At 40.0% G+C, this 25,969-nt stretch overlaps 1 protein-coding gene across 7 annotated transcripts in view; it reads left to right on the forward strand.

Moving 5' to 3' along the window:
- Positions 1 to 25,969, forward strand: part of PPFIBP2 (PPFIA binding protein 2) — a 189,926-nt gene that overhangs the window by 134,502 nt on the left and 29,455 nt on the right. For 5 of the 7 annotated variants that reach the window (XM_054972944.1, XM_054972946.1, XM_054972947.1 and 2 more), the window contains 9 exons: positions 3,934 to 4,065; positions 10,416 to 10,508; positions 11,524 to 11,632; positions 13,545 to 13,577; positions 17,560 to 17,621; positions 23,222 to 23,297; positions 24,920 to 25,026; positions 25,115 to 25,179; positions 25,385 to 25,453. In XM_054972944.1, the coding sequence (XP_054828919.1) occupies positions 3,934 to 4,065; positions 10,416 to 10,508; positions 11,524 to 11,632; positions 13,545 to 13,577; positions 17,560 to 17,621; positions 23,222 to 23,297; positions 24,920 to 25,026; positions 25,115 to 25,179; positions 25,385 to 25,453 (746 nt within the window). Of the gene's footprint in view, positions 1 to 3,933; positions 4,066 to 6,829; positions 6,994 to 10,415; positions 10,509 to 11,523; positions 11,633 to 13,544; positions 13,578 to 17,559; positions 17,622 to 23,221; positions 23,298 to 24,919; positions 25,027 to 25,114; positions 25,180 to 25,384; positions 25,454 to 25,969 lie in introns of those variants that run through there. The other 2 variants (XM_054972949.1, XM_054972945.1) reach the window with 2 other exon arrangements.

A 25,969-nucleotide genomic window follows, 5' to 3' on the forward strand; every position in this document is an offset into this window, starting at 1 on the left:
CAGTGTGTTCCGTTTTTCCTTGGCTTCACTGAAGTGGAAGCTTGCAAGGCGCTATTACTATGCAATCCTGAAATGGTGCAAGTCAGCCACATTCTCAGCTGTGTTTTGTCTTAAGTGAATATCCTGTTTCCACCACAGCTGACATAAAACTCTTGTAAAATGCTGCCCTTGTACTATGTGTGATCCTTGCTGAATTTTGCTAATCAGGTAGGTTGCTGTCCTTATTGTTTCCAAGTTGCTTTAACTAAGGAATGGAAAGTGCTACCTTTGTCAGTGGTCTATTTCCCACCAAGTATGTGTGAAATGCTACCTGTGTAAAGAGGGAAATCTTTTAGGACTCTTCTGCTTCTTGATTTTTTGCTTGTGCAAGAGGGGATTTATGGCTAGCTGTAAAATGTACACTCTAGTTGCCTGTTCATATATGTGTGTACTTAAACTATGGTAATTATAAACTATGCATTTCACATTTTAGGGGTACAATTATTAATTCACTTTCTCAAAAATTGTAAATGATTCTGGAGTTGAATTTCAAGTCTTTGCTGCTACTCAGTTACGTTTTCATTTATGGTTAGATTCCATTGGGAGTATTAAATACTCCTTCCTTTAACAGTGAATGTGATAATAACTTTTTCCTCTGTGGTTTAGAAATGAATCCACATGTAGTAATACAGTTCAAACTTAATGCGTGGCAGAATTTTTACTTGTCATGGATGCCATGTGATGCTTTATATGTGATCTGTAACTTTAAATCTTTAGATTTTTAAATATGTTTTTTAAGATAGAAATCTGTTACTTATTTTGATCTCTAGAAAATAACACAAGTACTGTAGTAGGAATTTTTAAAAATGACACATTTATCCTTGTTTTGTATTTTGAATGGCTTCTTTGCTGCACTTGGTTTTAAAACTCTTTACCCAAAATTCGGCACTGGACATGATACATATTATCTCTTCACTTCAAAAGTAGTAATGCAGATTTGAACTTTTACTTCTTACACATTCATATTTATTCAAGCTTCCTTTGAGTTGCATCATATTGCTGGAATACTCTGTAATTTCCCCATAACAAAATGGGTCATATTCCACTAATGAACTGTCGAATGTAATCATCTGCTTGAAGATGGAAATAATTACTTCCACATGTTAGCAAATGCACTATGTTATTTTCTTTAAGCTGTACTTTTATATAATTTTAGTTCAATGTGCTTTCTGGACCACAACCTCATCTGGTTAAAATTAGAACAAAATCACAAAAACATAATTTGGCGCTTTCCTTCTGTTTTCAAGGCTCAGTCTACTCCATGTTAAGATTCCTTGCAAATGGCTAGTGAATTTGATGTGAACATAAAATCACTTTGGATGTTGATATGTACCGTTCCAGTGTTGAGAGGTCCAAGAAAATTAATAGGGTTGTACTTTCTTGGTCCATCTTCTGGTACATGTCATCAGCCAGGGGGACCAAGACTGTTTCAGTCCCATAACTAGGCCTGAAACCAGATTGAAATGGATCCAAACAATCCACTTCATTCTGCAGTTCCTGGAGCTGGCCAGCCCCCACTCGTTCAATCACCTCGCTCAAAAATGGGATGTTTGAGACTGACAGTATTTAAATCTCCTTGGTCCAGATTAGAGTGGATGCACCACCACTCACTTCAAGGCAAGAGCAAGCACTGCCTCTCATAGGGAAGCATTTACTGTCTCCCAGACCCAGTCCACCACCCCCCTCCCCCAGTAGCTTTAAGTAGCCAGGAGGGGCAAGGATTGTACAAGCGGGTGGTAGGTCTCAAGCTTCTAAGAATACTGTCCACATCCTCAGACTGTATAAGCTGAAAGGTATCCCACACAACTGGATAAATTCGCCCACTGGGACCATCCAATCCTGTCATAACTAATGTAGAGTCCAAATTAGAACAAGTACAATAGATTTTACCTGCAAAATGCTTAGCAAAATGATTGCAGCAGGCTGCAGAGCAGTCCACCTCCTCCTCTAGGCCAGAGCCGAGTAGTACCTTGACCACCCAGAAGAGTTCTGTAAGTCTGCGCTGTGCAGATAAAACTGTGATAGAGAAATATTGTTTCTTTGCTGCCATCACCACCACATAATAAACTTTACAAGGAGCTCTAGGCCATATCTTGTCAGATTCATCCCAAATCTTTCTCCACTGTTCCTCTACCAATCTCCCTTGTCTTTTCATCATCCACAGCCTCCCAAGGGGCTGTCTGGGGTCTGAGACCAAAGACAGGGCCACCTAGGTGCGATCATGTCAATTGCCCAGGTCATTGCCTCATTCCAGAGGTCAACCAAAGCACGGACAGGAGCGCTGACCATATCAGCAAGAAAATCCCCCCATGCTATCTGAAAACCAATTGTATCCATCAGTTTTCTATGGTGGATCAGCTTAATCAATCCATCACCCTTCAATCCCTCCACCTCCAGATCCTTCAACTCCTACCCAGAGCAAACACCAGTTCAACAGTGTGCCTTGCACAGTGTGTGGGGCTTGTTCCTGCCTGAGATAGGTCCATGGTTGTCAGGAGACCATGAAATCCAGACCTGCTCCAAACAAAGTAGCCTCAGCATGGATACTGAAGTCCTCCAAGACAAGCAGCTAGGAGTCTTCAATACCAAATCCAAGACCATCTCCACCAGCCCAAGCAGGGAGACTGTTGCGCAGCGGGGTGGGTGGTACATCAACAGAATCTCAGTCCTGTCTGACACTCCCAACAGTATACATACATACTTTCAAAATTTGGAGAGGCCTGGATAGAGCATCAAGCTAGGGGATAGAATCCTGATAACTTCCAACAATGCCACCTCCCTGTCCGCCAGGCCTATGCTGATACATCATTGGGGGGGGGGCATAGTTAGGTTAACCTCTTCTCTCCTCCCCCCCCCCCAGTCAGGGATTAGTGATACATGCCAGGTCAGCTTTCTCATCCACAATTAGATCCTAGAGGGGTACTGTTTTGCCTGTAACTGACTTGACATTTAAAAACAAGATATTATTATAACCCAATAGGGTGTTGATATGGTCAGCATCATCACCCTGGCTGGAACAAGAACCAGAAGGGGCAATAGTACATCAATGTCCAATCTCCCTTCCCTTTGCCCAGCTTGTTCTTCTTCCACCACCTTATCTTCCCCCACACCCTATTGATCATATAGAGTTTATCACATGTCAATATGTACACGAGTTGAATTTAACATGAGAATTACTCAACACACATATAAAGAAAAATCAAGTGCACGCTGTACGCTTTGTATTGCGTGTGTGTTCATTGTAATGTGTGAACAGGGCTTTACAGTGTTGTATGGAACCAACTGCATCCGTAAGGCTGCCAGATGTCAATATTAGCCACACTCTTTCACCCTTCTTTCCTCATGCTGTAAGATCAACTTTCTTTTTCCCTGAAGGGAGAAAAGTAACTTGAGAGTGGAAAAATGGTTGTAAAGGGGAAGGGATTAAGTGGTTGTGCTTTCTGTCTTTTGTTTTAAAGATGGGGAAACATGCTTGAAACTTTGTAATATGCAGTTTCCAGCTGTGTAACTTATAAGCAGTAAGGTTTAGGAAACAGAAATGCAAAACCCCTTACAAATATTTTGAAAGGTTAGTAAAGTGTGCCTAAATGATTTTCCCCAGTGCTAAAAATTGGCATTCAGTGAATTACAGTAAATTATTCTAGAGGAAGCTTGGAAAAGCATTCCCTTTTGATGTTTTTAAACTATCCATATTATTTATTTATTTGTCATTTATAGTCCGCCCTTCTCACTGAGACTCAAGGCAGAATAGTAATAAAAATTGATTTCATTGTTCCCACAAAATGTGGCTGTGTGGCCTCTAAATAAAATTTTGTAGATTTTGTTGCAAATAAGTTTGGGCCCAGGTCCTTTTCTGTAGATTGCTGAGTGAGTGCAAGTGTTTTCTTTTTGCAGGAGCTGCTGAGTCGAACGTTGCTGGAAACTCAGAAACTGGACTTAATGACAGAAGTTTCAGATCTGAAGATTAAGCTGGTTGGGATGGAAAAGGAACAGAGCGAATATGAAGAGAAGCAGAGCAAAGCTGAGGTAAGCCTTACTTTGTTCTTTTTTGAGTTCAGCTCATTCCTCTGTCACTGCATGTCTTCAAAACCCATCCTCTATTTTTCCTTTGCAAAGTAAATACTGGATTTCTAGCACAGATGTAGTAAAAGGGCACTTACTCTTCCCTCCAACCTCTTCCTCACCGCCAGCGGTAGGTTTCCCACAATTAAGGATCTATGTGTTAAGCACAGCAAGCCCCTTTCTGTAACCTTTGTTACAAGGGAAATAACTGTTGGTGACGGAGGGAAAGATGGGCAAGAGAGTTAAGATCTAAAGTTCATGAATGTTTCCCTTTGTTTAGGGCTTGAATGAGGATCTGTACACTGACTTTGCTTTCAAAAGAGGCAAAAATCCTATATTTTTAAATCAGCATTTTAATTACAATCTGGAAGAAACCTAAGTACATTCTTTTCCTGTGAAAGTAATGGTATTTTAAGTTAAGTAAGATGTTTCCCACACATCTGTACTTGCATAAGATTATTCATTATGTTCTAATAATTTGGAGATCGAAATGGTCCTACTGATGTGTTTTACTTTATCATATCTGCATGGTGACAAATGTGTGGGTCAGTTTTCTGTGCTCCATTGTAGGAGTGACACAGATGTTTAGCACCATAACAGGCAAGTTTGGTCAGCTCCACACTAATGTTTAACCAATCTGTGTCCTACTGATCTCTGGTATGGAGCCAGCAATCCTGGTGATTCTAAACCTCACCATTCCTAGGAGATTGTTTTTAAAGTATGAGATATGTGTCAATTCAGTGCTCAGAGAACACCAAAAAAGAGGAAGTGGGGTGCCTTCATTTCAGATTACTGCCAGATTAAATTTAGTCTATGGTCTGTTCACTGTCTATTCACTGTTTTTGGATTATATAATTGCCCCATAAACTATTTGCTAAAATGTTTGAACTCTGTGAAATCATAACAGTCAGTCATCAGTCATTACCAAGCAGACTAGCTTATTTCCATCTTCTTGCCTTATCCATGCCAGAAGTATATGTGGAGCTCAAAGAGAGAAACAAGCCAACAGGCACTACTAGGGCAGGCAGCTGAGACAGGGTTAGGATGTGTGGCTTCAGTAGTGGAAGAAAAGAAAACTTTCTCTCACTCCAGCTCCATAAATAACTCAGGCCTGCCTGGGAGCCAAGCTACAAGTGACGCCTTACACAGGTTGGACACTTGTCAGCTTCCCTCAAGTTTTGATGGGAAATGTAGGCATCCTGGTTTTACAGCTTGGCTCTCCATTACAGCTGCAAGACCAGGATGCCTACATTTCCCATCTAAACTTGAGGGAAGCTGACAAGTGTCCAACCTGTGTCAGGCGTCACTTGTAGCTTGGCTCTGAGTCTAAATGGGAGTAGGATGCACGCTGTTCCCATCTAGTCTTACCCAGACCCAGCTTCAGTTTTCTCCAGCAGCTGAGCTCATCATGTTCTGCTTCAGCTTACTTTGGCCAGATAGGCATGAACGTGAAACATTTTCAAGTGACTTTTACAGTACCGTTCTGACCCTGATCTATCCCAAGGTGGTTTACTGGAAAAAAATGGGATGGTTTTTGGTCCACCTGAAAGTAAGTTGAGATAGCATCCCAATGCACTCTGAGCATTTCTTTGGCTGCTGAATTCATTTCCTGTGTAGTGTTACAAGTAGAGATGGGCACGAACCAGAAAAAAAAATTAACCACATGGTTCGTGGTTCGTCACATTTCACGAACCTCGAACTTTCACGAACCTGCCCGGTTCACAAATCGGTTCATTTTGGTTCATGAAAATGTCACTTCCAGGCCAGCAAATCACCACTTCCAGGTCAGCAGAAGGTCTGCAGGAAGTCCATCCCCTGTTGCGTAGGAAACTGATTGACCGGCGCCAGGCTGTCTGCAGTGATGAACTAAAAAATGAACCAAACAAACCAGCCTAAGGTTCATGGCGGTTCGTCAGAAAAAAGATCTGATGAACTGCTGGTTCCCAAACCACGAACTGGCCTGGTTCGTCATGAATTTGGGTTCATATTTTGGTTCATGCCCATCTCTAGTTACAAGGCAGTAAATAGTAGCAGTTCTTATAGGTGTTTTACATATTTGAGCAAGCTCTTTCATTGTGGAGATCTAAGGGGAAAGGCCTATGTCTTCAGCTAAAAGGGCTACATATTTTTTAACAAATGCTGAGAATTTAGAGATGCTGATACTCATTGTTACAGGATTATATGATGTAACAATATTCCATGGCTGATTTTAAAATCAAAAGAGCCCCCTGGGGCTGTGAAAGGGGGAAATGACGTCTGTTTGGATGGGACCAGGAAAATCCTAACTTTCCTACCCACAGAGCAGTTACCCAAGCATTGCTGCAATATTCTCAAAACTTCAAAGTAAAGTGAGTTTGGGCAAGATTGAAGACACAGCCAGAGAAAACCCAGGAGGTACAAGAGTGTACCACAATACTGTGCAGAACTGACAAAGGGAGAGTTGCTTCCCAACAGCATCGCTGCTCTCTGGGTCAAATAATCCTCATGGAATTAATTTTCTTGCGAAGTGTATGCGAAGTGATACTATATATTGCTTGATATTACAGATTTGGGAGGAGGGATTAGAATTGCAGTGATACAAATGGAAATGGTCTCATATCTTGTGGTTGCTGTCTCTTTTCCATACCCACATAGATATACAGTTACTTTCTTTACTTACTTCCATGTCTTTCTATAGCTTTCATTTTCTTTCTTCCTTTATTTTTATAGTCAGTAGTAAACCTGATCAATGAACTGCAAGAACAAATGTGTAGACTGCAGTTGGAGATTAATAGTAAAATCCAAGAAAGAAAGTCTCAAGATAGGAAGCCAAACATGGCAACAATTGGTCCTCAAGACAGCACTGAATCAATGACAGAGATCCCTACGCAGAAGAATTGCTCTTGGTGTGATGTATGAGAAGTTTAGCTTGAGTCTGTGTGTTGCCCCGTTTCAAAGAGCAAACTTAACACTACTAATTGTAGAGACTTGTTAAGATCGATAAGCATTAATGTGTGTGCTTATATTAGACAATATTTAACCAAATGCCATATTTTGCTTGCCTTGACTCAGCATGGTTTAATCTGGACAAAGTAATAGAACCTGTCATGCCTCTACTTTTAAATCAGTTCTGTGTCCTACTTCTTACTTTAGAAGGATTTTATCATAAGTGCATAAAACTTTCTCCCCAGGAAGGGATAGACTTCAGATAGCCAAACTGGTTTTCCTTTCATTGGCTATTCTTAACTCAAAGATATGTCTAGATTGTCAAGTCCACTCTGGCTTAAATCTATTCTGGGGTTCATTCGGTGAGTGCAAATCGTCTTAAACTGGCTGTAGATTATATTCTGTTGTTCTGTGGTTGTGTAGTCATTATGTATCTTATGGCCTGCCCAGAGGACTTGTTTTGATACACTAAAACATTGATATCCATGCTGATCAAAACCCAGGAACCTTCAGAAAGCCATAATGGTGCTTTTCCTGCAATCCTTAAAGTTCAGAGTCATAGAAGTACATGTCCATAGCACTTAAAAACACATTTTCAACACATGCCCACATTCTGCATGGACATTGAAGTGCAATAGGACTTTAAAAGGAAATGGTAGGAATTTCTTTACTATTTGGATTCTTAAAGATCAATAGAAGATCCTCAAAATCTGACAGATCATTTAATTGAATTTCAAGGAGTAAAAAAAAAATGTAACCCGGCTGAGACAGTGGGAGTCCAAACATCCTTGGTTCCAGGTCATTTCACTGATTTTCAGCTTCTGTGGAGAAGCTCAAACTCTTTTCCTGATGGAATGCAAGGGAAAGGAAGCAAGCAGTAGACTTACTAATCAGTAAGACGTAATTAAGCTTCTGCTTTACAGTACACCAGAAAATGATGGCTACAAATGGACGAGAGGATTGAGAAGCACTTGTCATTTAATACCTTTAAAACTTAAGGTTTATTTTTAATATTTTTAGATGTACTTAGGATTCTGTATCCTTAGGCCATTCGTAAAATTCTGTCTACAAGCCTGAATATAAGAAAATCTTAAACCCCCAGGTGCATTTGTTTTGCTCTTTACACACATCCTAAGATGAGTGAATGGAAAAGCCACAATAAAGACTGCATGAAGCATCTTTAAATCCCCTAAGTTTTGGTTGCTTACTATTTAAACAAGCTTTTCAGTAAAGGCTTTCTGGAATTTATAGAACAAACCTTTACTGTGTTTGATCAAAAACCACTTCACATGTCAGACTGAAAGCTACTCTGGTTAAGCTAATGAAGTTGAACAGAAGAGGAATGACATTGGTATGTTTCACATAAACTCTTTTTACAACTTGTTTCTAGCTCATACCCTGGAGTGTGTTCAAGTTGCTATGTTGTATTCAGCACTTTTAGCACCACATTTTAGAGATACACATTTTAATCAGCTGATAATTGATGATTTTTTAAAAACAGTATTTTTTAATTTTTTCCCCTCCTTCATGATTTTTTCTTCTGTTAAAAGCATCACTGATGTTGGTTGCATAACAGTGACAGAGGAACTAGGATGAAATAGATTGACCCCCAAAGTTATCATATTCAAGCACATACAAGGAGTGGTTGTGCTTTGTGAGACTTTTTAAAAATCTAACTAAGCAGTCTGTAAAATATTGAAAACAAGTTTCTGAGGGCTAAACTACATCTTGTGTGGAAGATTAGTGACTGGATATTCTTAAAGTATTTTAATGCTAATATCCTAATATAACTGTTCTCCCCCTCCCTTAGCTACTGTTAGTCCCGCTAAAAGAGGAAAAACTGGTGTTTATTTTCTTTCTCCACCAGAAATATGTCTGTGAAGGGAGTTCAGCCTCTCTTTTCTCTATGCTGCAGCCCTGATCCAAATATGTTTTCTCTCTTAGGGCTTTTTTTAAAAATGCATCAGAAAGCCATGGTAGACCTTGCACTACATAGAACTTTATTAGGAGAGGAAAATATTTTTTTTAAGGGATGACATTACTCATCCACTTAACTTTTTAAATGTATACTTCTTCCTTCCCCTTGCCTTTTCCTAGTTACACGTGTCTTCTGATGCAGCAAAGAAAATCTGCATGCAGAAATAAATCTTTGCATGTAGATGGCCATTCTAGATACAGTCTGCATGCACAAAAGAGTTCTTCCCAGATTTGGGGTGTGGGGAGGGTAAAGATGTTCTGTACAGTATAAACACTTTCAAAAAATGGTCAGAACTGCCCATTTTTGTGTGCCCCATATATGAGGACTGATTTTAGGCACTGCTTTTCCTTGTCTCCCCCTATGAGTAATTGGCGCTGACAGCAGTCGGCTGTTTTTTCAGTGTGGTCATTTCTTGCAAGCAGCCGCTGGAGCCCTATCTGACTCATGAGGAAACTTGACTACAAAGTTCTACAAGGCTGCCCTGTGCAAGACTGAAAGAGGAACAACCATCCTCTTTCCCATTTCCACTGTTTCAAAGTGCTACTTCATTACAATGCTCATAGTCAGCACCCGTACATCTCTCTTTTTGGCTCCACGGTGGTTGTATTAACTGAGGAGAGCTGCACTTTAGATCAAGGAATCAGCGTTACTTTCCCAATCAAATTTGCAACCTACACAGATGCTTTGAAGGTTTTTTTTTTAAGGAAAGAAAAAGCAAAGGGTTCTGTTCTGTCATGTCTAGTTTAGCCCTCACAGATAGAAAACATATAATACTGTGTGCTCATTGTTTATATACTGTTTGTATATAAGTGATGAAAATGGCCCCTGAAAAGGAAGGGGTGCTTCATGAGTATGAATGGCCTGAGACATGGCAATATGAGACAGAGGTCTAAAAAAAATGTGTGTGTGATTCTTACAGTCCCATCATGTGCTCCATAGCCAAGTAAGGTTTTATGCACTTTACTGTAGGAAGAACAGAAAGGAGCACAACAGCCTTATATTCCCTGAATACTACAAAGTGACTGGGAATAGTTCTGACTTCTGAGGACAGTGTCCTATTCATATAACATGCTAGTCTGGTTTGGAGAACTGAGAATGTACCAAGAACTCGCAGTTTCTTTTCTGCCCTGTTATGCATATTGTGCAAACTTGGCAACTGTGGTGAGACATAAGAGGATTAGAAACCATGGTTTGAAGGAAATCCTTGTTAACACTAAAGCCAGAAAAAGGAGGAGGAAATTGGTATGGAAGAAGGTGAAAGTACAATGGCACATTCCTGATTTTTCAGGAATTTTTTCAGCCTGTGATTTATTTTTACGGAGTGAATGTTTTGCTCCTATGTCCATTGTGTGAGTGAATTAATTTTGTTGTATTTTTTGATATATTTTTTCTTCCTTTATTTCCTTTCCAGAGTTTATTACAGGAATTGAAACACCTAAAAATTAAAGTTGAAGAGCTGGAAAATGAAAGGAATCAGTATGAATGGAAACTGAAAGCAACTAAAGTAAGTAGCACAGGTCCACTTTGCACAGAGAAAAGCATTCATTTGCTACCAAGTATGTGTTCAAAAGGAAGCTGCAGCAGCCTCTTAACAAATCTATATATGAAGTGACCTTGTGGCAGTTTTCCTGTCTTTACAAGTGATTTGCTATGTACTTGTCATTGTTTATTTTGTCACTTTTAGTGTTGGCTGTGTCATCTAAGGTATTTGCAGAGGACCAGTAAATAAAAAAGCTGTTCACATTGACTTTCTTTTGTTTGCTAAAACATATTGTTGATGACAATAAGATCCATAAGCAAGCAATTATACATAGCAGTGACAATGTAGTAGTGTGATGTAATGGTTAGAATGCTGGACTGGGTACTGGGAGGCATGGGTTCCAGTTCCCACTCTGCCTTGATTTCTCTGGTGCAATTCACATACATTCACATACATTCAGCCTCAACTACCTCACAGGGTTGTACTGAGAGTAAAATGAGGATGAGAGAAGGACATGTGCCACCCTCAGCTCTTTGGCAGGAAGGCAGGATAAAAATATATCTATATTAGATAGTCCACCATATTTTCTTGCAGTAAGGGAGACCTGCAGTGTGATAGAACCTACAACAAATGAAGTTTGAAAATCACCTTCTCCATTACAGGTACACAAAAAAGGAACCTGACAAGAATGCCCCACAGTTCTTTCACCAAGTAAAGAGAGTTAAAGACAGACTCCTCGAACACCTCTGTATTCATTCACTCTTTAACTAACTTTATGTGGCACTTGTTCAAAAAAATCATTCTGCTTATTTTTCTTAAAGGAAAAGAGATCATTGTATTATGGTTTAGTGCAGTACAGAAAATGCAGTGCTTTGTGGGGTGTCTCATTTTTCCTGTTTTTGCCTTTATTTTAAAAAAATGTTTATAATATATTTTGGAGAAAATAGTCCATAGTAGTTAATTTCACTTTTTTCCAGGTTAAGTGTTGCTAAGTGATGGAGACAGAAAGAAATCTAATACTATTAATCTGTTCTTCTAGGCTGAAATAGCACAGCTGCAGGAACAGCTAGCTCTGAAAGACTCAGAAATTGAACGATTACAAAGTCAGATCTCAAGGACATCAGTAAATAATGAAATTGCAGAAAGAGGTAAAAAGAAATGCAAAGTTGCAATCAAAGCATATGTGTATTTCTACCCAGTGTTGCTGCTTCTGCCAAAAAATTCCATAGGATGTAAATATCTGCCATACAGATTCTTCAGTGGTGTTTACGACTATGTTTTTTTCAGTTATACAAATAGAGGTTGTTAAATGCTTTCATACAAAATTCTTTTAAAGCATCTCTAAATTTACTCATGGCGCAGGGCCGAGCTAAATGTGACAGTGAACTTGTGGTCACCATGAGTTTGTTGTCTCCATATAAAGTGATTTTAAAATGCTGTGGGGGCCTGCTGCTGATTGGGCCTGCAGCACGGAGCTATTCCCCTCACCCTGCACTTTTTCAAGGGCCAAAATAGCCATGGGAGGTGCCCCTTGCAGCATTTTAAAATCATGGCCACAAGTTTGCCATCACATTTGGTTTGAACCAGATAAACCCTTTATCTCAAACAGAGCATTATCTGTGTTTTCTGTAGGACTTTCTAAACATACAGTGTGATTTGCCATAATTTTGTAGCACAGCAGACCTGGGAGGTAACGTTTTCATTATTCCCATTTTGCAGAAGCAGAGCCAAGGTTACCTGAGGATTTAGCCCATAGGACTATGGAAGTTGTCTGGAGTCTCCATTATTTATTTAAACATTTTCATCCACTTTTCTCCTAAGCTAGGGTCACAAAGTGGCTTACAACATAAAATACACATAAAAATACAAAAGTAAACAAAAATATACAACCTGACTGGCCCCCAATCAAACTTTACAGAAGATGCTCTAGGATAATGATATGGTCTGGACTTGGTTCCACAGTCACAGCTCACACTGGGGCACAGGCTGAAGCACCAAGAGCCCTTTGATACTTATTAAAGGTCCACAGCTCTGACCAAGCACCCTGCATTCTTTTTTGTCTTTCTTACGGATGCCACAGATTTCTCAGTAAACCTGTTCAGCAGTCATACTATATTCAACACTCAAGATCAGACAGTGAGCTGATCAAGGATATGTTCAGTTTGCCTCACACAACTTGAACAGCTACCAAACAATTTTGCAGCTTCCTGTTGGTCAGAAGCTGACTCATAGCTTATCAAGGTATCAGCTGGGAGTTGTTTCTGATCTCCCAGCACTTCCCTGTTGTGCTGAGCAGGAAAACATCAGGGGCAGTTAGAAGCTGACTCACAGAGTTTGCTAAGGCTGAAGATCTAGCATCAACTAGATCTTCATGAACAAAACACTTAGTGTATCTAGTACATGAGCGTATGGTGTGAACCTTCAGTTTAAATTCCTGTTTTGTAAAAATCATTTTCAGTATGAATGGTTGGATCTTTGTTCTCTTAAACATGCTTGGTAGCAACTGAGCTGTTTCTTTGTTTGCATGGCTATTTAGGTGGAATGTTATCAAAGATGTCTTGACACACATTAGGAATTACATTATCATGTGGCTTTGATATTTGTTTCAGTAATTTAGCCTTTGTGCATGTTTAGTGTAAGAAGGTTTGCATGTATTATTAGGTTACTTCTCTAACTGTAGTTGGAAATGTTAACAAATTTGTTTGTTGATTTCCAAAACAAACAAACAAAAATAATAATAACCATAGTACCTCCAAAAGGCCAAAATGTCAGTATAGAGGGGGGAAATGGACTTATAGTACAATCCTAAGAAGAGTTACTTCAGTCTAAGCCCATTGACTTCAGTGGGCTTAGACTGGAGTAACTCTCCTTAGGATTGCACGGTTCATATTTTAACAACAAAACTTTGCCATCTTTCTTGTCACTTTTTGAAGGCTGATAGGGATTAGTCTCAAAGTGTATCAAAATTCTTGAGTGCATCATCTGATAAAATTTCATGTAGTATCTAATCTGTGCCTTTTCTGCATATTTTATTTTACTTTCTTCATTTCCCCATCCTAGAGGAAGTGTATAGGCGAAGGCTAAAAGAAAAACGTAAGCCTTACAATTTAACTTTTCTACTTTTCACACAAATTATACCTAAAGTCCTCTTTTTTAGCAATAATCATTCAGTGTGTCTTTATATTTGGCTGCTATATCTTAACACACAGGATGAATATTTTACTGCTTATAGCAAACAGACAGCTATTAGCATTTGTAAATATGGTCAGAATTATCATCTTGGAAAGATTTTTTGTTAAAATCTCAAAAATCTAGTTAACTAACAGGACATTTTAAAACAATCTGTCAAGGTTGGTAGATTCCTGAACAGACTGTTTTATAAATGATGCCAAAGATGTTTTGCTTACAATTTTCCTTGTCCGGTTTTTGGAGTTTTAAAGGGGGAAGGGGATGGATAAGATGGCTTAAATATTACCATTTAGAATCATGGTAAGAGAAAAGTCCACAGATTTAACAGATGTAGGGTGGGGGGGGGTAAAAACTTAAGCCTTGACATGGTTCTTTTAAAAGTCTGTTGTGAGTGGAAGCACCAAATGGCTTGTTCTTTTCTTCATTTTAAATCTGTCTGATTGCTTGCTCACTGCTCATTGTTTTGTATGGTTTGATTTTTGTATTTGGCTAAGTGTGTACCTGCCAGTTTCACATCAGTGCCATCTCTTGTAAAATAACTGAGTTTGGAGTACATTAAAATCAGTAATGCACTAACTCTAGCATTCTCATCAATATTTTTCCCATGCTTAGATACTAATCAGAACTGGCTATCCGGACTTTTTAACACTTGGTTTTTAAAAAAAATTAATACTGATGTTCCTTCCTCCCAATGATTTGTTTTGTTAGAAGCTATACTGCTCATTTTTATAGTAATATAACTCCTTATTTCTGTCATTCTTTCCTTGTGTGTCACATTGCCATCTTTGTGAAACTACAGCAAATTGAATCACTTAATTTAAAACTGATTTGGTACAGTTACACCAAAAATACATAGTAACGTCTGCTAGTTGGAGAACTGCTGTGATGAAGTGTGTAAAGGGTTGGATGTATCTTTCAAAAGTTTGATCACTCATTAGATCTTGAGTTATTTTGATGCCTGCAGTGGAGAATAATCCACTGAATTAGAGATGGGCACAAACTGAAATACAAAACAAAATTCATGACGAACCAGGCCGGTTCATGGTTCGTGAACCAGCAGTTCATCAGATCCTATTTCTGATGAACTGCCACGAACTTTAGGCTGGTTCGTTTGGTTCATTTTTCAGTTCATCACTGCAGACGGCCTGACGCCAATCAATCAGTTTCCTAGGCAACAGGGGATGGACTTCCTGCAGACCTTCTGCTGACCCGGAAGTGGTGATTTGCTGGCCTGGAAGTGACATTTTCGTGAACCAAAATGAACTGATTCGTGCACCAGGCAGGTGCATGATGGTTCATGATTCATGAAATGTGATGAACCACGAACCGCATGGTTTGTTTTTTCCTGGTCCGTGCCCATCTCTACACTGAATACATACAGAACATTAACCAGTTGTCCCCACTCTTGGATGCCAGGTTTGAAGGGACGCTCCTGTCTGTAAGCTGTATAATAATTTTAACGGGCTATGGCACATTAAGAAAGTCTTCCCATGACTCTGATATGAACTAGAATTCATATCATTCTGCTGTCCTCCTGCATTTTATCCTCACAGCAATAGGCTAAGAGTATGAATGGCCTAAGGTCACCTAGGAAGCTTCAGTGCTGAGGGATTGTGCAATAGGAATGCCTCTATGTTTTATTAATGGAAATTGTTTTAAATTACTCTGTTATCTTGTTTTAGATTTTGATGTGATCCGCTCTGAGCCTGTTTTACAGGGATAGCGGAATACAAGTGTAATAAATAAATAAATTAAATAGTTTGGTTTTAAACCCCACTGTTTTGAACCTAGTCTGACAAACTAGCCACCATACAACACTTTCTGATATTATTAATATAATATTAATAGAAACAGTGAAAAGGCATACATATGCCAGTTAATATTTTCAATGATGTATTCTTCTTCTATTTAAAACTTTTCTTCGCTTTAAAGCAACTGCATGGATTTCATTTTAAATAGTGAGCTATTATTACTGTTAGACTTTTAAATCCAGTGAATGATGCTGGTCCTACAGTTTTAGAAAGTATTGAGAATTTCAGTTCTTAGATTTTTATCCAGCCACCTGTCAGGTTCTGGCAGTTAAATCCCCATAGTACTCCACTGCACACACTCCAGGGTATGAGCTAAAGTAACTTTATTAGAGAATCAGCATACTCAGACAAGGTCATTGGCAGAAGTGATGTAATGAAGTTTCGAGGGGCCCATTATAGGGAAAGTTCCCGCCTTTGGGATAGGGACGGTTGAGATTCTGGCGCAAAGGGGTCAGGATGGGGAGGAAGGGCTTTCGAGACAGGAGGGGAGAGGGATGGGAGAAGCAAAAATGAAGTCATTTTCAGTTTGCAGGCTCAGCCAGCCTTCAAGGACACTCTCTCAGGCGGCTGTGAAAACGAAAGTAGATGCCACCTGCGAGACAAGCAACTCCCAGCCCAACAAGCTATCAGTAGGCAACTTCATGTACCCTCAGAGGATCATTACCCAGCACAGAACACAGAAAATACTCATGGCAAATATGTAGGCAAACATATATGACACAACCTCTTTCAAGGATCTTATGGTATATGTAGTTCCTCTTCTCATTCCCCTTTCTTTTTTACTATTTTATTTATTCATTTAGTTCATTTATCTCCTGCCTTTCTCACCAGTGGGGACCCAGAGCAGCTTACAATATTCTGTTCACTTCCATTTTATCCTCACAGCAACCCTGTGAGGTAGGCTAGGCTGAGTATGAGACTGGCCCAAGGTCACTAAGCGAGCTTCCATGGCAGAGCAGGGATTCAAACCTGAGTCTCCCAAATTGTAGTCTACACTACACTAACTAACCCTGTGAGTTAGGTTATTTTAAGCCACTTTTCCACCTAGTTTAGGGTCCCTAAGGTAGCAAACAGTAAAAACATTAAAACAAGATTAATACCTCATATGAATATATAAAAACAAAGAAAATATAACATAAAAAACATATGAACAAGAGGAAGGGTGAGTGAGAATCAGTGAAAAGCAAAAAGGTCCTTACCTGCTGAAAGAAAACAATGATTGAAGGGGACAGACAAATCTCCCTAGGGAGGGAATGCTGTAATTTTAGCGCCATGACTGAGAAGGCCCTTTCCTGGGCTGCTATCTGTTTAGCCTCAGATGGCAGGTGCACCCAAAGTTCAGCTTCCGAAGATAGTTGTCTGCTAGGTTCATATGGGAGTAGGCAGTCCACATAGTGAGTGCCCCATTGGCACTCAGTGAGTATCACGGCAGTGTGCAGATTTGAATCAAGGTCTCCCTAGTACTGGACCAGTACTCTCTTATGTAAAACTTATGTACTTCTGAAGCCTGGAGTTTTTTTTAGTTTTACAAAGACTCAAATTAATGACAGTCTTATTCAGAGGCTGATCAAAAATGTGGTAGGATGTTGTAGTTAGATTTGAAGTATAATTCAGATTACTTCTCTTAACAAGGGGCAGGCTCAAACTTTTGAAAAATTTAATTTTCATTTCAGGACAATAAAATGCTGTGTGGATTATTTAATACAATTCATCATGCCTGTTTCTGTTATTCATGCCATACTTAGGCCAGCACATGCATTATGGTCCCTGTGGGGAGGAGGTTATTTTGAGGCATTCAAAGAGACATCTGCAGTAGTGTGAAGAAAGTCATCTAATTTAAATGATGATTGGTGCACTGAGGCTGCCCTGGGAAACATCCACCACGTGGAGTGATTTAAGATAGTACAAGGAAGAAGGAAGCCCCTCTTTAGCACCGACACGGTTAGTTTTTTTATTGTGAGAAGACTGGCAAAAGCAGTACCCCAAGTGCCTCCTGGTAGAAGCACATATGTATGCCTCATTAGAAGATGTCAGCATGGGCGCTCATAACTTGTAACTTCATAAATTTCATTTAGATCAAGAGGTACAACGTTTGAAAATGGGGATGGAATCACTGTTAGCTGCAAATGAAGAAAAGGTAAGAAAACCAATACAGAGTCAGTTTTTTTAATGATTCCCATGCAGAATTTCTGGATGTAGTTTGCCCATCCTTATTTTCAGTTCTATATAAAACTTTAAATACAAAATAAAATTTAACTATGGTAGCGGGAGATGGAGAGGACATGCCCTGTTATTCTCACTCTGTTTTTGCCACTTCCGATATAAATATAGTAGAGTCAGGGTACAAACTGGCTTGTTTTTTAATGTTTTGGCTCTGCTTTGTTACTGTTATCGGGCTTGTTCCTACCAGATGAAAAATAAAAGTTCAAAGAGGGGTGCTGTTTCATTTAAAAACTGGAAATTATTTTGGATTCAAAGGCAAGTCTGCGTCTTCCTCCATACCTTCAGAAAAGCAATGATATCGTGGTTTTGGTAATATGGACAGGTCAGGTTGAAGACAGCATGGTAAGCCATTGTGGATGCACATTCACTTCTTTTTAGACTGACTTTCAATCTGAACCGAGCCTAAGAGCAGCCAGGTGCTCTATGTCTGGAAGGAATTAGCAGTGCTGATTGGCAAACCTTCCTGAGAATCAGAAAGCCACAATCCACCTACCCTGTGCTCACACTAATCCTCAGTGAAAAACACATAACACATGCATTTTTTAAAAAAGGATAAGAAAAGTTTAGATAAATAAACATACCAGGCATCTGAATAAACGCTGTCAATATTTTTTTTGGCATTAGGGGGAGGGTGCACATTGGGACTTGGAGCCTAGTGGGGAGGAAACTGACCATATGCTCAAGACATTGTTGGTGGGGGAGGGGGGGAAGGGTCATCTGCATACCCGAGTGATCTCCCCAAATATTTAGAAATCCTTATATTTCATTACTCAACCAATAATCAACTATTTACTTAACAATTAGAGGAATTTCAGGTGAGGAAAAAAATCCATTCTATTTTTATTTTTCACTCACAGTTCCTTTGGTTTTTAATCAGCCTTTATATGAGGAGAGAAATTGGGGGGTGGGGAATAGGTTTCTGACCTTGATTTCCACCCGTGATTTAATTTAGATTGCCTCCTTCACAGATTTTAAGTGTTTGGAAGATATTAATTAGGACTGAAAGAAATTAACTTTCAAATCTGCTAAGCTTTCTTGTGAGGTGGAAATTGAGGGCTCTGTGGTGGGCACTATGAGATGCACATCCCTCAAGATCAATTTCCACTATTCCATTTAGATTCTGTAAGGCGTTCACTGGGCTGCTGTCTTCACAGTATAAACAATTGTGAAGGATTAATTAAGGTTGAAGGAACTCATAACTTTCCAAACAATCATTTAATCTGCAAAGGACCAGCCCCCCTTCCTCCACACAGCTTTTAAGAATTTGGTGAGTGAAAATCATGGTGGGGGCATGTGCTGCAGACTTAAAAGAAATAGACGGTTTCATTTGATGCCCCTGCTCACACAGGACATGTGCTTCTGTGGTGCCTTCTCACTGTCAGGACTCCAAGGGACCACAGAAGTGCAATTCTGTTTCTACCTTTAGGAGGATGAGTTGGAACTCCCATATTATTGTGCATACCTGGGATTTCCTTTACCTATTTAGAACCCTTTATTTTGCTTGTGGGTGGCCTGCTCTTTATTTTACTTGTGGGTGATCTTAATGTTCAGTCCAGGCCACCTACTGTGCTGTTGGAAGGAAGATGGTTGCAGATATAAATCTGAGAGTAAGGTTGCTGAAGGCCATCTGATGGAGAGATGAGATCTGAACCAGGGGAACATTCAGGTTCACTCATCACTCTCTTGCATTCCTCAATCTATTATCTTTTATTATTTATTATTAGATTTGTAGTCCACTCTCCCTGCCAGCAGGCTCAGAGCAGATCACATCCATTTAAAAGACACAATTTTTTAAAGACATAAAAAGAACAGATGCAGTTTTACAACCCACCCTCAGCAACACACATTACACAGTCCCTCATACAATCATTTTGGGCCCATGGTGGCCAGTGACAATCAACAGATGAGAAAAGCAAGAATCAGGAGTGGATGCCCCCACCTGGTAGGAAACCGAACAGGAGACCTATTTGCCTGAACCACCAAAAGCCTGGTGGAACATCTCCGTCTTACAGTCATGGTGGAATGATAACAAATCCCACTGGGCCTGAATTATCGCAGAGTTTCACCAGGTTGGGGCCAGGCCCGAAAAGGCGCTAGGCCCTCGTCGAGGCAAGATGGACCTCTTTGGGCCCAGGGACCACTAGTAGATATTTATCTGCTGAGTAGAGCACTCTCCTGGGACTATAGGGTGTGAGGCGATCCTGCAGGTATAAGCATAATCTTTTATATTATAATTTTTTATTGTATTGCAATGTTATGGTTTGTGAGCTGTCTCATGAGCCCATAAGTATTGACAGTGTGAGATATGAGTGTTTAAGTCAGGACTCCCCAACCTTTTTGAATCTGCAGGCACTTTGGAATTCTGACACAGGATGGTGGGCACAGCAAAAAATGGCTGTTGTGTAGGGTTGCTTAGTCCCTCCTGGCAACCAGCAGGAGGCGGAAGGATGGTGGGAACTTACCAAGGCACAGATCTTTGTTCCCAGCTTACAAAGTTGTGTGCTGCCCCATTTCACCAGCCTGCCTCCTCCTACTAATCAACAGGAGATCAGCAGGCAGAGGCAGGGATTGCCAGGAGATTGTCTGCCATAAGCAGGCACTTGAGAAAGCCTACAGCCACAGGAGATTGAATCAATCACAAAATGGCAGCTGCAGGAGGCAGAATCATCACAAAATGGCAGGGAAATAGGTTATGAATAATTCAAGTCTTCAGCTTTCTAAACAGAAGCTGTGTTTAACAGAATCCCTATTAAAATGCATGTATTGTTTTAAAATATTTTCTTGCATACATGCACCTTACCTTCAGTCATACAGTGAGGATCCTTGTGCTATGGTGGCAGCTGCTGTCAAAGCAACATTTTTCAAAGACTTACCCAAACAATAAGATCTCCAGTGGCCAGTCAGAAGCCCTGCTGGGCAAAAGCCCCATCTAGCTCTGCCCAGTTTCTAAAAATACTTAGCAGGCTCCAGGAAAAGTGTCAGCAGGTGCCATTACACTCGCATACATGACATTGCGGACCCTAGTTTAAATGCATAAAATCTTTATTTTTGGTTGTCATGAGTTTTATAATCTAGGTATTTTTTGGAAAGGCTAAAGAGAAAGAGTAGCTATATATCCATGAAGCTGCCTGATTCTGAGTCAGACCACTGGAATATCAAGTTCAGTATTAGCTACTGCAACTCGCAGTGGTTTTAGCTAGACATCTTGCACATCAGAGCCTTTCAACTGGATATGCAGGGATTGAATCTGGCACCTATTGTCTACAAACCAGGTGTTCTACCACACAGCGATACTGCCTCCTATACATAAAACTATATACAGAATTAAAATGAAAATTGCTACATATTGATGCAGTTGTTTTGCCTTGTATCCATTCACTGTGTTCTGAAAACAGAAAGGCACTTCCCACTTTGGAAGGGGAGGATTTTTGCCAATTTTCATCTCCCACTGTAGACTCCTCATTTTGCCTCCTGTGCTGTTCCTGAGAGTTCACTGATATCCAGGAACAAAATTTCAAGGGGCCCAATAGGTTGCAGTAGGAGGGGGAAGTAGGAAAGTCCTGCTTCATGACATCCATCCCACAAGCAGACCTCACTGGATATAAGCTGTCTTCTCTTCTTTAGCATTTGTGGGATACATTTGGAAATATCCAGTTATTTGTCAGTCACATGTCACAGACTAGAAGATTTTTTAAAAGGAATTAAATGTGACATGGTAGCATGTGAGATATATTGCTCTTTGCCTAACCTTGGAGAAATGGTGGCTATATCTTGTCTATCTACTGCAGAGTGTAACTAGTTTCCTTCAGCTATAATTCCTAGCGTCCTAAACTTTCCCATGACTCACATTTTCTTGTCATACCTCTTTTTATGAAGGAAGTGTCATGGTGAGAATTTAATCATAAGATAGCCTTGACCCCTCTCAACTTTCTGTTGCTGGAAGTGACACATAGCAGGTGATGTCCAGGGTTTTTTTAATGGCTGACCACTATTAACAGGGTGCAAATACACATTCTGGATGTCACTGAAGAATATTTTCTACCAAGGAATGAAAGAGAGATGTGTGTGAGAGGAGAGTTGTGTAAGAACAAAAACCATAACATGGGTGGGCCTTCATATATGTGATGACTTTGAGGGATTAAAGGCATCATATAAATCTTTTAGAATGCATTTACAAGCCACGTATCTTATGTTCTTGTAGGGATAACTTGATATTTTACAAACAGAGAAGAAGAGAGTGTGTCCTTTTGCCTTCTGGTTACTGTAGCTAGGGAATATTACAGGAGACTTGCATTCCTGTCATATTTCCAAGACTTCCATTAGCATCTCAGATACAAGCTAATTATCCCAGTGCTTGTAACAAATGTTTTGGTTATCAAGGGTCTTCAGAATTTACATGTCTAGTACAAACTGTATGTAAAACTAAACACCCTTTCTGAATTGGCAGAGATAATCTCAGATGTAGTGTTGGACAGACCTAGACTGATTGTTCTGCTGGACTTCAACATCCATGCTGAATGCTCCACATCAGGGCCTGCTCAGGAATTCTCTGCTTCCCTGGTGGCCCTGGACCTCTCTCAAATAGTGACAAGCCCCACACATGGACTTAATATTTTGTACTTTGAAGGAGGGCTTTGCTTCGGGGCTGGAGATATGGCCTGAACCACAGTGACCATTACCTACTGAAGGCAACAATGAATATGGCTTTGACACCTCCCCTAAACCAGGGGGACCTATTAATTAGTTTACACGCAAAGGTTCATGGACCATTCTAAATTCCAAAATGCCCTGGGAGATGTTAGGATTCTACACACACGTTCTATCAAAGGTGCTGTAGGAGCATGGAGTATGAAGCTCCTTGAAGCCATCGACGACATTAACTCTTGCCAACCTCTCCCTCCCTTATCATGGAAACGTGCCCCGTGGTTTACCACAGAGCTAGGTAACCTAAACCAGGCTGGAAGACATCTAGAAAGATGCTGGAAGAAAACTCATGCTGAAACTGATAGAGCGTGCTATAGAGCCCATTGGAAGACCTATGAAGTGGCGGTGAGGGCAGCAAAGAAAAGCCGATGAGTTTTTCCCACCCATTTTTGAAGTTGTAACTGGACATACATTGAAATGTTGATGACTGCCATGGTGTCAGTGAAGTTGCAAAATGGGCATCCTTTACATATTTAAGACATGCTCAGTTTTTCCACATATTTATTCTATGATGCTTTGGGGGGAAACAGCAAAATAAATGTTTGAGTATAACTATTTTCAAAAATCCAGTGCAAATCCCTATGCAACTGCATTGCTTAGTAATGTATACCGGGAACGGGCAACTTAAAGCCCAGAGATAGTATGCAGCAAGCTAAGGTTTAGCTTTCCCTCTGACTGAAGAGCGGGCATACAAAAGTAAGGCTGGGAGTGCAGAAAGACTTTGTAAGGTTGCCTTCCTGATCGATCCAGTGTCTTGTAACTGGGCTTTTTGATCCTCTTAGGAGACATCTGATTTCTCTTTTATTTTAGGACCGACGAATAGAAGAGTTAACCGTTTTGTTAAGCCAGTACCGACGAGTGAAAGAGATAATGATAGCAGTCCAAGGTATAATTAGTAGATAGTATAACAGATGTAAGACCTTTCAAAAATTGTGTGAACTATTTGATGAATAGCTTTGTTTAACAAATAAAAGTGTGTCATAAAGGAAATCCCGCTAAAGACTAAGTATCAATTGCAAGCATGTTAAATTTAAAAGACCAGTTCTGTGAATCAGATTTTGCTGAAGCAGTACTATTTTTTACAGAACGGCTTCATATTTCCAGTGGGCTTGAAGGGCTCTTTACCCATTCCAATCCGCTATTATAACAGCTTTATCAGTTTTTGTATACCATCTGCCATTGCAGCGCTAGTGCTGCTTTGGTGCTGATGGCTAGGCTGAATATGCAACATTATTATCAAAGGCCCCAAAGCCACAAGAGTAAAATTAGGACATGGAAACAGCATCCAGACAAGACATTATGATACAGATATATTTATGTTATGCACATACGATGGATCATAAGCATACATTCAATGAGACTGTTGTGTCTGAGGGCCAGCAAGCCTCTCCTTCATGTTAGGTTTGATGCCTGTTTGCTGTGTGCTACTTTTTAGAGAAATCTAGCATCCTCTGGTCAGGGTAAAATCTAGCATTTTATCCTCTGGTCAGGGTAAAACAAATACAACAACTGCCCTCAACTGGCTTTCTGTGGGAAGAAGAGGCTGCTCATCGGGGATCTTCATGAACAAAATGATAGGCAGAGTTTCCTAGTAAGCGGAATATAGTGTATATATGTGTCTGCTGAGGAACAAAATATCCACATGGAGCCTGGCTTTCTCTTTAACAAAAACATATGAGGTCTTTATATAAGGAACTCCACTTGAGGAGTTCAACTGGCAAGTTCTGACATTAAATTTACCACCTACTAAAGCTTAGCAAGACCTTTTATCCTTATTAGATAATACAAGTTTCTGTCATGTTAAAGAATGAATTATTTTCTAGTAAGACAACTTGTTTTTTAAAGAAATTCTGCCTGCTATTTCCTTGCAACCACATAAAATATTATATGTCCTGTCCGCATTTTGAGTAACTTAGCCAAAAAGATAACTGAACATAAATTTAAAAGCGGTTGCTGCAAAAAACAAGTTTATCTGATTGTATCCCATTTTTCCTTACAGAAATTCCAAAATAGTTAAAAAGATATCCTAACACTTTTTTATACAATCTATGAAAATAACATAACCTATCTGGGGCATTAAAATATATTCACAAACGATCTGAGACAAAAGCTCGTATGAAACAAGTCTTCATTAAATACCCAAATGTCGAGCCCAGCAAGCCTTTTCTTAACAGGTATTCCATAAGATAGGAACTGCCACAGATAAAATCCCATTCTTAAATCCTGTAGATTATACCATTCTAAGAACGGGAAGACACTTAAGAAGAGTCCTGTTGGTTGGGTCCAGTGGCTGATTATATGAAGAAGGGACCTCCAAACTCCTACTCTGAGCACTGATCAAAACCACCATACATTTCTTAGGCAGTAGGAAGGTGCCTGTTCACTTTGTAAGACTTTTCAGTCTCAGGGTTCGCTCTGATGTTGTACCTACATAGGACAACAATGTAATTCTTTTTTTAAAAAAAAAGAAGAAAATTCTTACACCTTTCTAATGTTCTTTTCTTCCAGGTACATCAGAAAGAGTTTTGACTGGTTGCAATGAAGATGATCTTGAGGCTACTTTAAGAAAATGGAACCCCATGAATAAGACCCCAATAGAACTATATAAACCTGAGGTGGGTTGGTTGTTCCTTTTGTACATTTGTTCCAGAGATTGTTTATTGTTATCGGTAATTAAACCTGCACTTGCATGCTTTTACATAGGTACCTCAAGGGGAATTGACCCAACCAATGTTGCCTCCTCCATCTCAAAAAATACTGGAAATCAGGCAAGAAGATGTTGTGTGCTTCTCTTTATAAATCACTATAGATCTAAATATTGACTTTCTGTTGTAATGCTTCCTTTGCAAAACATGCTCTAGTACTAATATTAATATGGTCAGATGGGATGAAATATGTAGGACATGTAGATTTGATATATTTCTATAAGATTGCCCTTTAAAATCCTTTTGTGCTTATCAATGTGATTAACAGAGAAAGCTCTCCAGTTCCTTCAAATAGCCTATTTTCTACAAATGGGGAAAGCCTGGAACTCCGAAACAGGTAAGAGGATGCCATGAACACCCTTGAGTAATATCATTCCAGTTAGCCAAGGCTTACTATATGAATCACTCCCAACGATGTCCCTGCCTAACATGCTGATTGCTGGGTATGCTAGCACCAGGGCTCATTTGGAGGGGGAACGCGCCGGAACGGTGTTGTGGTAGCTCTGAAAAGAGATCACGTGGGTTTTGGCCTGCCCACGTGATTCCTTTTCTTCAGCGCTGCCTCCCTGCTGCCCGTCTCTTTAGCAGCATGAAGCAGAGGCAGCAGCCGGGCTGCTGGGGCTATCTTTGTAAAGGAGGGTAAGCTGCTTTGATTTCACTTGCTTTACTTTCATTCGTGACTCCTGAGTGAGTGAGTGAGTGAGTGAGTGAGTGAGTGAGTGAGTGAGTGAGTGAGTGAGTGAGTGAGTGAGTGAGTGAGAGCCTGCCTGCCTGCCTGCCTGCCTGCCTGCCTGCCTTGCTGCAAGCTGGGCTGCTGGTGTAAAGGAGGGCAAGCTGCTTTGATTTCACTTGC

The sequence above is a fragment of the Eublepharis macularius genome, chromosome 2, assembly GCF_028583425.1.
Source record: "Eublepharis macularius isolate TG4126 chromosome 2, MPM_Emac_v1.0, whole genome shotgun sequence".
Lineage (NCBI taxonomy): Eukaryota > Metazoa > Chordata > Lepidosauria > Squamata > Eublepharidae > Eublepharis > Eublepharis macularius.